This window comes from Pteronotus mesoamericanus, unplaced genomic scaffold, assembly GCF_021234165.1.
Source record: "Pteronotus mesoamericanus isolate MK-2021 breed Mesoamerican mustached bat unplaced genomic scaffold, CSHL_Meso_final scaffold_21, whole genome shotgun sequence".
Taxonomy (NCBI): domain Eukaryota; kingdom Metazoa; phylum Chordata; class Mammalia; order Chiroptera; family Mormoopidae; genus Pteronotus; species Pteronotus mesoamericanus.
Genome location: NW_026555310.1, coordinates 21,610,141 through 21,623,273, shown reverse-complemented (window position 1 = coordinate 21,623,273; position 13,133 = coordinate 21,610,141). Strand labels below are relative to the sequence as shown.

Below are 13,133 nucleotides of genomic sequence, written 5' to 3'. Positions count from 1 at the left end.
TTATCCAACTACAATCCCCTGTCCTTTTGTCCTTTCTCTTACTGAATCTGCACCTTGCCCCGCCTCCACCCGTCTTCTGCCCACATATGAGGCACTTCTGTTTTCTACTTAGCCCGGATCCCAGGATCAGAAATATCAATGATGCTCTGACCAAACTTCAGGCAATGCTAAGTCACCTGTTAAACAGATTCCTGGGCTCCAACTTGAAATTTTCGTTTACTAGGTCTGAAATAAGGACCCCATAATTTGTACTTCTTATAGGTGCCCAGACAGTGCTGACTGACAGTACAGGTGTCACAGCCCACTTTGAGTAGCACTGCTCTCAACAGTACCCTGGATCCTTTTATCTCCTTCACCTGACGTATACTTTACCGACTCCCATTATTTTCCCATTCTCAGACTGTAAAAAAAATATGAGGAAAGGCACAAATCCATACAGTTTGATTTTTTTACAAATTAACACTCTTACCTCCATGAAGCCTTGTGCATCTCCCAAGGCCAACATCCTGACCACATTCATAGGCACTGTTCTAGTCTCTTCAGAACTCTAATCCCATTCCAATACAATTCTACCGCCAGCTTCCTGAGATCAAGGCATCTGACTTTTTCTCTCAACTGGCACCTTACAGAACATTTCTGAGCATCCTTATTTATTTTCCTTTCCTTCAATATCAAAGGAATCTATCTCTTTCAAAGCTAACTGATCTTGGTGGGAGGAGCAGATTTGTGAGGGAGGAGGCTCCATGAACCTTTTGAGCCACATTTATTCTCCGGAAATGCTAGTTCTGAGTGTATTTTTAAAAGGAAAGTTCAATAGTATCCTCTGAATTCAGTAAGGAAGCAAACACTACATTCAGAACTCACAGTGCCTATACATGTAAAAACATTATAATGACAGTAAAATGTTAAAACATATAAAGCAGGTAATTCTTCAGTTTAACTTCTTATTTAAATTCATGCATGTTTCCAAAAAATAGCTCCAAGAGATTAATATTATTTTAACTTTATTTCAACCCATACTTTATTTTTTCCAGAACCACCTCTATTATTGTTTCAGTCTTCCGGTGTTGAACAAAAAATACATTACTAAGTTTTGATATTCTCAAGTTTATTTTAATTTCTGTAATAAAATATATATTTATAACAACTGTAATACAAAAGAATCACCTCAATTTAAAATTTGATTGTAAAAATGCACGTCTAAAAAGTTTAAGAAATTAGTATAATGCAATAATACCTCCAAAACAAAAGCATCTTTTTTCCCATGTGAGAGGTCCAATTCTGTGACTTCGTCAGAACTTTCTGATTGAGATCTTAAAAGTCTTGAGCGTTGTCGAGGTTCTGGGATGGGTGATCCTATAATCTCTTCAGATATCTCCTAAAAGAAATATAATTGCTTTGTATTATATAAGCCCATGTTTTTCACGTTTTTTTTTGTAAACTGCAGTCTTTTCTTTTTTTCTTTTTCTTTTAATTGAAGTAGAATTGACATAATGTTATATTAGTTTCAGGTGTACAACATAATGATTTGGTATTTGCAACTTCATTTTGGTTTTAAATTTTTATAACAGAAAACTACCTGTGGGTAGACAGCTGTAAAATAGATTTAAAGTCTGTACTTACTTATAAACTTTATGGCTAATTAACCTTTTAGAGTTATGTATGCCCTTTAATTGAGAATGGCAGCCTTGACACACAGATTCAAGAGCACGTGTACACAACTGCCACAGACAGGCGGAGGCACTGCGGACATCTACTGTGCTAGGAGGGAACTGTAGTGCGTAGGGAACTGGCAAGCCTTGCCGCTCAGAGGTATCTTCTGCTCAGCATTTTAAAGTCTTAATAGTCCACGAAAAATTAAAAATGTATGCCTTCAAATGATTCTACTCTTCTGTATCTGTTCTTATCCAGTGGTAATTTTCCAAAGCTCCACATAGTCAAATGAGGAATACAAGAGATGTATGCATGTATGTATATGTAACACATACATTACACATGTATTTGCTCTGTAACTTATAAAGCTAAATAAACTTTGGTAGTTGCTCTAATGATCTTTTTGAGGTCACTGTATGGTGCAAGCCTACGTGGGTTCATAAACTTTTTCCCATTATATAACTAAAGATCAGAGCTAACTAGAAGTTCTATCTGTTGGCAAAAAATAGTACTGGGAAAATGTGGATATGTGAGCACAAATGCAAAAGGCATAGCTTAGTGTTAGTGTAACAGACCCACTTTTTTTTTTTTAAAGTTGTAAGAAAAAGCTTTTCAAAAATATAGTTTTAAATGTTCATTGCTAGCGCATATCTTACATAAGACTACCACCACACAGTTTCATAACATAGCTATCTATGGAGTACTTTCACACCCATTTATATGGTGTGCACTCCAAATTAACCTGCCCTATATAACTTTGACAGGGTACTTACTATAATAATACAAAATGAGAAAGAGATGCAGTTCAGAGGTAAAGTGGTTTGCCTGGGTTTGAAAACTAATAAGTGAAGAACTTGTCTAGATAAGGTCTCTTGACTCTGACTAACATTCTTCCCAAGAGAAACCACCTTTTTAAAAATAATTTTATAGCAGTTTAAAATTTGGTTTTAACTTCTCTTAATAATTTTATAATGCATTATATTATTTTATAATATAATTTAACAATATTTTATTAATTTTATAATCTATTAACTATATTACATAATTTTTATAATGTATGATATTATTAATAATTTTCAGTATTAAATTTCTTCTAATAATTTTATAGTAGTTTAAATACCGAATTTTATCATGGACCTCATACATGTAACTATCTGAACTTTAATATAGTGGAACCTCATTTGCTGAACTTAATTCGTTTCAGAATGGTGTTCGAGAACTGAATTGTTCAAGATGAGAGACATTCGAGAACCACGGTTTGACTGGGTATCTTAGATTCATAATGTAGTTTCACCTCTGGTACTGTTATTCCAAATTAGAGTTTTGCCCTGTATTTTGATGCCTTTGGTTGACTTAACCATCTCCAGTTAAGTGGTACTGCACCTCTGCATTAGAAACATTTCTCAATATATTGAGGGAAAAAAATCAAACAGCAGCATTCACTTCAGCTAGGGCCACCTTCCTAAGGTAAGAAACATTCTGATTCACATTTTCAAGGTGGGCATACATCGTTTTAGAAAATCAAAAACACAAAGCTGTAATATGAGTAGTGGCTTAGTACACTGACTTTATAAAACAAATTCTGAGATGTTATTCTAAAAGACTATAATGCAGAAGGTATCTGTATTAAGGAAAACCATATAATAGTCATAAATTGGTTAGTCCTCTCGTAGAAATACAGTCACATTCAACATATGATATCCACATAGGCTGAAATTTTTTAATTTATAAAAGGTTTATTCTCTCCTCTAAAATGTACTACTAAAACAGTAGCTCAATAAATATTCATTGGATGGATGAAGTTATTTAATTCACATCCTCTAATATGTCTCCATATTCAAGGGGCTTACATTTTGGAAAGGAAGAGAAGTGTAATAATATGTAATGGGCACTATGACAAAAACAAATACAGGTATGACAGAAACACAGTGGAAGAGATAGGTCCTGTGTGTGGTCGGGATGGAAAGACAGAGTTGATAAGCACTGTTATGCAAGAGTTCAGCTGGTATCAATTAGAACCGATATATGGAATCCTAGTATACAACTTTGCAAATTACTGTCCCCAACAGTAATAAACACTATTAGTAGATGTTTAAATATACAGTAAATGTATAATCATAAAAGAAAAATAACTAGAGCAAACAAGCAGTCAATAAAATGTTGCATGGAAAGCTTTTACAAAGGCTATGTAAGTAAATATATTATTTTAACACATTAACATTTCAATGAATTTAAAGAAGCTCTGTATCAACACTATTCGATAGAAATATACAGCAAGCTTCATAGGTAATAACAGAAAAAAGATACAAATGAAATGTGAAAACAATATAAAAGATACCCATAAGATATTTTATGTTCTTTTTCATTTACTAACCTTCAAAATCCAATGTACCATATATTTTACACCTATCGCAAGGACATCTCAATTTAGACTAGTCACACATCCAGCCACGTACAACCAGTGTCTACCAGACAGTACTGTGTAGCTGTAGGTCATGCCCTTAAAATTCCCCCCAGCTTAACAACTCTGCTAGAAAGCTGTAAGTTTGAAGCTGGAATTCAGATACACTATTCCAGAAAGCCAACCAAAATTCAAAAGTAAAATACTTTAAAAAGACAACAATAATGTTATCCAAACGCTTTCCTTTTACAGAAATATTTCATTATCAGGGACTCATAAAAACAAATCGTTTCATTCTAGTGCCAAACCATCTTTCCTCCAATTCAGGTTATGGCTATAAGGCATCTGTGGAGTAAGAGGCATCACGATACTGACCGCGGAGTCGGTGAGAAGACTGACTGGAAATCACTGGCAGGAAAATTGTAAGAAAACTGCCAAAATTAAAACAACAAAACTGTTCTTTCACCGTTTTTACCGGAGATAAGGACTATTTCTGTTTATTAGAAAACAACACTTCAGGCCATTTATTTAGTGACTCAATAAGTATTCATCAAAAATACCAGAAGGAACTGTTCTAGACATTGGGGACACAGTCTCCACGGAGCTTCATTCTCCTGAAAGTAAGAAGCAACAGACAAAAAAAGGGGATAGGAAGTACCAAAAACTAATAGGAGAGTTACAGTTCTTAAATAGGGTGGTGACAGTCAGCCCCCCAGAAAAGAAGACCTTAGAACATGGGTGTCAAGGGAATAAAAGAGCAATGAGGAAAGCCAATCTAAGCAGTGGGAAAAAAAATCTGTAATGTCCAAAATAAGATAACCTAAAAATATACTAACACCTAAACAATAACGTATGTATTCACAGTGTAGATTTAGTTTACTTACTGGAGGATTGATTTCATACAACTCTTTGTTCTTAGCAATCGTGTCGTTTATCTTCTTTTGCATATGCGATATATGCTGTTCGTAGGAGCCGTCATTAGGAGTCTTCCCAGCAATCTGAATCCCACCGGGCGTCGGTAACGCTGCTAAATACACACCCGTGGCCGACTTGTAAAAACAAAAGGGAAGTAATTTAAAAAAAAAAAGTCTAAAGAATAACAGTCCTTAGGTTTTCACATTCAGGAATGTGCTCTTTGGCCTGTAGGAAAAAGACAATCAGTGGATACACAGGACACACGTGGAAGGGCACAGCACAAACATAACTGGTAACGAGTGCGATGCTGCCGGTGAAAACCCGGGGAAGGGGGCGCCGCAGTCTAACAGGGGGTTTAGTTCTCACTGCATACCCAACCGTACTGTGCAATTTTTACCTTATGACTGTAAAAAATAAATTGCATTGAAGAAGTTTAGGAAAAAAGATGAAAAGTTGTTAAAAGTAAATTTTGCATGAAAGAGTAGGTAATTTGCCTTTTCCGTAGCAAAAGTAAAAGGTAAGTGCAAGAAGTGCAAGAATAGGAAACTTATTCAAGATGACACTGTCAATAAATGTGGAGAAGAGATTTGAATCTGTTTTTCACTCTGAAATCCAAGAACTTTTCACTAGACCATGATACCTCCATAATTACCAAGAAAGAGACCTTCACTTGATGCATATTTAAGTGTTTAATTAAGTGATTATTAATTTTTGACTGTGTAACAGTACTATTCACCATTAGTACTGAAAACTATTAGGGAAGATACAAAACAATATACACACACATGCACTCCACACGCCTCTGTGTGTTTATGTTTAAATATGCTTATATAAGCAGTACAAAAATACACAGAAGTAAAAACATCAAATAGTTAACATCAAAGAAGTAGATGGGGGAAAAAAGAAAACAATTTTTAAAGCTGTGGATATTTGGGTATTTTGAATTTATTATTGTAAATTTAATTGCCAATTTTATAAAATTCCATCCTTAAAAGTGTACGATACCCTATGATGAAGTCCGTGCAGTAGATGAAACTGATCCTCAGAAGCTCTCCGTCCTGGTTTGTTCATTAGCATGCACGGCTGCACCTATGACCCAGTTTCTAATGCTCAACCTGAGAATACCCTCTGTGCCATATGAAGCCTTAGTGCACTGTCTCTAACACTTTTTTAAAAAGATTTTATTTACTTATTTTTAGAGAGGGGGGAACGGAGGGAGAGAGAGGGGGAGAGAAACATCAATGTGTGGCTGCCTCTCACATGCCCCCCACTGCGGACCTGGCCTGCAACCCAGGCATGCGCCCCGACTGGGAATCTAATGGGTGACCCTTTGGTTCGCAGGTCGGCACTCAATCCACTGAGCCACACCAGCCAGGGCTCTAACACTTTTGAACAGCAGTCGTTGATGGGGCAACAGCCCAGAATAGTTGAGAACAGAGATTCTAGAACTAGGAAGTCCTGCGTTTGAAATCCAGTTCCAGTACATGCAACTGTATCACTTTGGATAAGTTTCAACCTATCAACAGCATCCATTTTCTCTTCTTGTAAAACAAAGATAATATTACATTTCTTCTGTAGTAGCACAGTGCCAGGCAGCCAGTAGCATTCTGATCAGAGATTAACTATCATGGTAGCTACTCTTGGCTCTTGGGACCTTGAGATTTAAGTGCACAAACTAAAACACATACAAAGATCAAAATTCCAAACAGCTATAATTAGTGGCACTAGTGATCAAGAAAGAAAAGATTAGTAAGAATTGGAAAGGGCAGTTTTTGAAGCAAGTACTGAAGAATTATACTGGGACCACATAATAGTTTCCTGGGGCTCCGCCTTCCGAAAGTGTGTGACACAGCTGGCACGTTCCTTAAAACTTTGAATATGAATCAAGCTCTTAGCTCCCACAGATGTCCACCAATAACTACCATTTTGTATTTAGCCCTATTTATACATTTATGTTAGGTCCTTGTTAAGCATGTGAGTTTTTATATGAATGAATCATAATGAATAGTTTTTCCCCAAGTTAATCTCAATATCAAATATTTGAATATAAATCAGATTACTTTCATTAATCATTACAAACTCCTCATTAAAAATTGTAATTATATAATTATCATCACCATACAATTATCCCCTACAAACAGAAATTTCCGTATTTGCTCTTACAGAAAAAAATGGATGAAGCAAGAAAAAATTTAGCATTTTATGTACAAATGGATACTAAGAAAAAGAATCCAAGTTCCATAAACTTCTGGAGTTAAATTTCTATGCATGTCTCCAAAAGATGGCACAGAACTCCTAATTAAAAAGCACCAGTGACACAAACAAAAATTCTGGCTAGTAAAGTATCTAGACTATGAGAAGATTTCCATAAATATTGTTGCTCAGATTCCACCCGATCAATCTATATTTTACAGACATCTAGTTCTCTGGGTGCCAGGCTATTTATAAAGGCAGCTGTTGTTACCATGCTGACAACTTTCTAGTCAGAACTTGTTTTCTAACAAAAGAAGGTAAATATGAAGTTGAGACAAAGAGCTTCCTACTGCCTTACAATTTATCAGGACTTAAGAAATATATTTTATAGCATTTTCTACTGTCTTCTGGCCACAGGTGTATATTTATAATGAAGTTTAATTCCCTGTCCAACAGCTGGCAGCATCTCACAGGTATTGTTTTACATTCTGCACTAAAACTAGAGATTATTTTAGTCCTCCCCACTCAGGAATGACTTTGCCCCCCAAAGGACATCTTGTAATGTCTAGAGATGTTTTTCTGTTGTCATAGTGGAGGGAAGTTATTAGCGTCTAGTGTGCAGAGGCCAGAGGTGCTGTTAAACCTCCTTTAATGAGTGAGACAACACACTACAACAACGAGTTATCCAGCCTCAAATCTCAATAGTTCCAAGAGGGCAAAGTCCTGTTTTATCAATATATTAACAACAATAAAATCCACTACCACGGTGGGTGGCCAACTTACTAAACAAGCTGCACATGATAATTTTTAGTCATATTGAGATTATGGTCAGAATATAAAAATATAAGGTAACATAATTTATTCATATAAATCAATATTTATTGATTTATATTGAGGTTATGGTTAGAATATAAAAATTTAATGATAACATAAATATAAATCAATAGATATTTTACATAATTTATTAATTCAATTTAAAATAACAATATCCAATAATTTTATAATTAAATATAAAAATAAAATATTTGAAAGCCTATCACCAGATTTGTTGTTTCTTAGGTCTCCAACCCTTAAAAGTCTTGATGTCAGTTTCTTTAGATAAATCTTTTTAAAAGAATTTTTGAATCACATAAAACAACAGGAATCACAAAAACAAAAACAAAATACATAAACTTACCGCTAAGCCCATCAACATATTTTCACCCACTGTGATCTGAATTCTCAGCCCAAATAGAGCATTCATTCCTTTAAGTTTTAGTTTATTCATTAGCTGAGTATGTACTTCATATTCCATAAATGGCAACAGATTACTGATAGCTGTGGCATTTGCTTCTGCCTGTGCTTTCTTTTTTAAGCGACATAACCTGTTAAAAACAATAATTTAGTCAGTGGACAACATTCTTGGTACCACCTTAAGTAATGTCCAATTTTTAAAACTTTCTGAACGTGTGCTTAAAAAAAATATGGGCTTAAGTTATATTAATAATCTGTCATTTTTTTGCTGTATATGTTTCTGCTGAAAATCTATTTCAGCAACACTCTCAAAATTTCTAGAAATGAAGTATTAAATACTGATCAGAATCATCAGAGAATATAATTTAAAATCTTAGGTTTCGTAACTCCACATGATCATATAACAAATGGACAGCAAAGGAAAAAGTTAATTTACTCATTAGAAGAATATAAACTTGTATTACCCTGGCTGGTGTGACTCAGTGGATTGAGTGCCAGCCTGTGAACCAGAGGGTCGCCAGTTTGATTCCCAGTCTTAGGGCACTCGCATGGGCCAGGTCCCTAGTAAGGGACACATGAAAGGCAACCACACACTGATATTTCTCTCCCTTTTTCCCTCCCTTCACCTCTCTAAAAATAAATGAGATCTTAAAAAAATAAAATAAATTTTTTAAAAATCTGTTAAAAATACATAAACTTATAAAAACATAAAACTGGTGTATCTGTCATGTGCTAGGCACTATTCTGGGTGGTGTGAGCACTAATCAATAAAAAAATACAAATCTATCATGTGCTAGGTACTGTTCTAGGTGGTGAGCACTAATCAATGAAAAAAATACAGAGTCCCATTTTTCATGGTTATGTTGACAAAGTCTCTGTTCTCATGGTTATAATTCAGTAGCGGGGGCAGGAATAAACAAAAACAAGGCAACCTCAGATTTTAAGAATCAGGTATCTGAAGAAAATAACCCAGGTGAAATAAGTGGGAAAAACTAGAGAGAAGACCTCACAGGAGAGATGACACCTGAAATTGAGACCTTAAAGACAGGATGGAACTGGGAGAACTGGAGAAATACAGTTACGGAACGGAGCTGGCATGTTAGAAGATCCGAAAGGAGGCTACCGTGGCTACAGTGAAGTGAGCAAGGGTGAGAGCAGTATGGGCGGGGTACAGGTGAGCAGGGCATGATCATGTTAGAGGTTCACGGGTCACGGCAAGAACTTTGATTTTATTCTGCCAGCAATAGGAAACCCCGAATAGGTTTTAAGAAGTAACATGAGCCAAGTTGTATTTTAGAACATCATTTATATTGTTACACAGAGAATGGAGTTACAATGGTAGAACTGATGTAGGGATAGCGGACAAGAAGCTATTTAGGTGAGTGACAATGAGGGCTTGGAGTAAAAAGGAAGCAGTGAAGATAAAAGAGAGACTCGCCAAACTGGCAAGCCAGGCTCCTATAGGAGTTCTCCGACTTTAGCTTATATCAGAACCACCTGAAGGGCTAGTTAAGAAACAATTACTAGGCTCCCCCCAAAGTCTCTGATTTAATAAGTCTGAGGTGGGGCCTGAGAAGTTGCATTTCTGTAAGTTCTCTCTAGGTCTGGAAACACACTGTGAGAACTGCTGATGGAGACCAACCCCTCCTACATAAAACAAACAAAAAATATATATATATTTATATATAAAAACAGTTTTATATTTAAAAATAATGTTATTTTATATTTATATAAAGTAATGCATTATATATTATTTATATTTATATTTAATATATTATTTATATTTTATATATTTACATACAATACATATAAATAATATATATTATTTTTAAATCTTCTGAAAAGCATCACAAGACCAAGGCAAGGGGCTGTATGGGGCATAAGTGTAAGGAGGTGGCACAAGAAAGTTCTTTTGTGGACTGGAACAGTTCTGTGTCTTTATTGTGGTGGGAGTTGTAAAAACTAAATCTTTAATATAGTTAACAGTATTATATCAATGTCAGTTTCCTAGGTGATACTCCACAATAGCTGTACAAGATGTCATCAATGAGGAAAAGTGACTGAAGGGACTCGGACTCTTTGTCTCATTCTGTAACTTCCTGTGAACCTTTCACAGTCAGAGGAAACAAAACACAATGAACAAGAACCAGCAGAAACAATAGAAAACACAAAAAGATTTCCGATTTTAAAATTATTAATTACAGAATCAGTCAGACTATAACATGGGATACTAGGTTTGAAAAAGAATAAAATAAAACTTCTAGCTATAAAAAATATATTACCAAAAATTTACACTCAAATTATTAGGTTTATTAGCATATTAGAGACAGCTGAAGAGAGAAATAATTAAAAGACAGGTAAGAAAGTACCTAAAGTATAGCACAGAGAAACAAAAAGAAAGAAAATACAGAAGAGAAAGTAACAGACATAGAGGAGGCAGTGGAAAGTCTAATGAGGGGGGGGGGGGGGGGGGGGGGGGTGGGTTTTGGGGTGGGGGGGGGTGGAATAAAAATGTGAATGAGAAGGTAGGTAGGTGATTAAAAAGGGGGGGTTGGGGTTAAAAATTTGGGGGTGGATATAAAATATGGAAGGGGGGGGGGAAAGAGGAATGTGGTAGTCTAATGCTACCACAATTTAGCATTTCTACTCCAGTACATTTTAAAAGAAACTATTAACAGCTACATGAAGTAAAAAAAGGAACACTACATAGTATTGTTCTTTAAAAGAAAAATGTCAGTTTCCAAAATGTAATACATATTTAATGTCATTAAAGCATACTGAGTCACATCCCTATCCTTCAACAGGTTAATTTATAATCATCATCATAATAAAAATTTACACAGAATTTAAATGTTTAAAACAAATATAATTCACTTGAGTTTTACAATGAAGGTATTCTTCCTCCTAATTTTCCATACACGAACATACAAGGTTCAGATAGAACTGCCCAGCCTATCCAGGATCCCAGGTAGGAAACAAGAGCAGATATTTGAAAATAGGTCTATTTGGCTCAATACCCCATGCTCTTCCAGAGACCCCAAATGTTGTTTCCACAAACATACCTTGCTTGAATAAGACAACCTTTTCCAATAACTGTTGCATCTGTTGGGAGGTCTATAGTTGTAAAAAGAACATCAGGAACTTTTTGTTTCCTGCAGTTATAGCAATATGTGAGATGAGCTGGAAATGGCATATTCAGTTCATCATATGGTATATGGCAAAATCCACAGCCTGCAGGCAAATTTTCTTCTAGCCTATATGAATATATTAAGAAAAATAGGCATTCTTGAAAATTCTATGCTTCTTTTAAAAAGCATGTATTATATACATAGTACTTGTATATAAATAAACTATATTACAATTTCTACCACAGTAGGTTGTAAGAGTACCGCTATGACTGATAAGAATTACAAAAAGACCATGAAATGAGAACCATATGAGAAAAAAGGCTTACACAATTAAAGAATGATTTTTCATCAATTTGTACGTGCAATGACTTACCGCCTGACAAAAACCACTACTATTTCAAAGTTTTTTTCTTTGGGATACAACAACAAAAAAAAATGGTTAGACAATGAGGGTGGCATTTTCTTACTGTATGACAGATATTATATACATACAATTTTTAAATTTCTAATAAAAACATTTTTTAGAAAACAAACAATATGAAAAAAATTATGGTTAAAGACAAACAAAGAAAAAAGTCAGTCAAACATAGGCACTCCTCAAAATTTCTAGTTTCCAATGACTGTTTTTAACACTTGAGTCAAAACACCTGTTTCATAAGCATACATATCATACATAAATCATATATGAACCCACAACCTTCCCATTCATTGCAAAGTATCTGTTGTAATATGCTGTTTATGAATTCATTTTAGAATGATTAAGTATTTTTCACTCATTAAATCTGAGGAAGTCAGGAGAATGGATATGGAAACAGAGAAAGCTTCATGGAGAATCCTAGACTTTTACCTAGACCTGTCCTCCATGGCTCTGGAAAGATGTGGGCTCTCAATTCTCCATAACCTAAAGCAACCTTTACAAGTTGAAACTGAGTAGTAGACAAATTTTAAAAGGGAAGGAAACTCCTATTATACCTACTAGAAGTCAGGCTATCTGCAGATTCTTTGTTATACTTTATTTCACTGAATCTTCACAATAACCCTCTAAATCACCTTAATTAACTCCCAGAGAGTATTCTTTTATTACTGATATAAAATTCTAGTATATAAGAAGTAGCAGGGAAATCGGACATATCTGAAACTGTGACCCTGAACAAGTTATTTAACCTCCTAGAGCCTCCCCTATAAAATGGGAATAACAATACCTAGAAAGGCTCTTTTAATTTTTTTTAAGAAGTAAGAAAACTATAAACACACATGCTGCCCCACACCAATGTAACACCCACCAGACAACAACAAAAACTAGTTCCACATGACCTGAAACCAACCTGAGATACTAAGTAACTTGCTCAGTCACACTAAGTACCAAGCAGTGGACCTCAACTTCTAATGCCAGAAGTTTGAATCCAAGTTCACGTGTTACAAGGGGTGACCAAAAGGATATAAACTGCGGAAGTCTTTAATTAAACACCTCACAAGGTCCTGGTTGGTATGGTTCAGTGGAGTGAGTGCTGGCCTGTGAACCAAAGAGTCAGTGGTTTGATTCCCAGTCAGGGCACATGCCTGGGTTATAGGCCAGGTCCCAGTGGGGAGCACATGAGAGGCAACTACAC

General features: G+C 35.3%; 1 protein-coding gene across 6 annotated transcripts in view; it reads right to left on the bottom strand.

Annotated features, from left to right (window-relative positions):
* Positions 1–13,133, bottom strand: part of C2CD5 (C2 calcium dependent domain containing 5) — an 83,500-nt gene that overhangs the window by 17,745 nt on the left and 52,622 nt on the right. For all 6 annotated transcript variants that reach the window (XM_054591332.1, XM_054591334.1, XM_054591335.1 and 3 more), the window contains 4 exons: positions 11,458–11,649; positions 8,340–8,526; positions 4,939–5,103; positions 1,238–1,378 (listed from right to left, as the gene is read on the bottom strand). In XM_054591332.1, the coding sequence (XP_054447307.1) occupies positions 1,238–1,378; positions 4,939–5,103; positions 8,340–8,526; positions 11,458–11,649 (685 nt within the window). The remainder of the gene's footprint in view (positions 1–1,237; positions 1,379–4,938; positions 5,104–8,339; positions 8,527–11,457; positions 11,650–13,133) is intronic.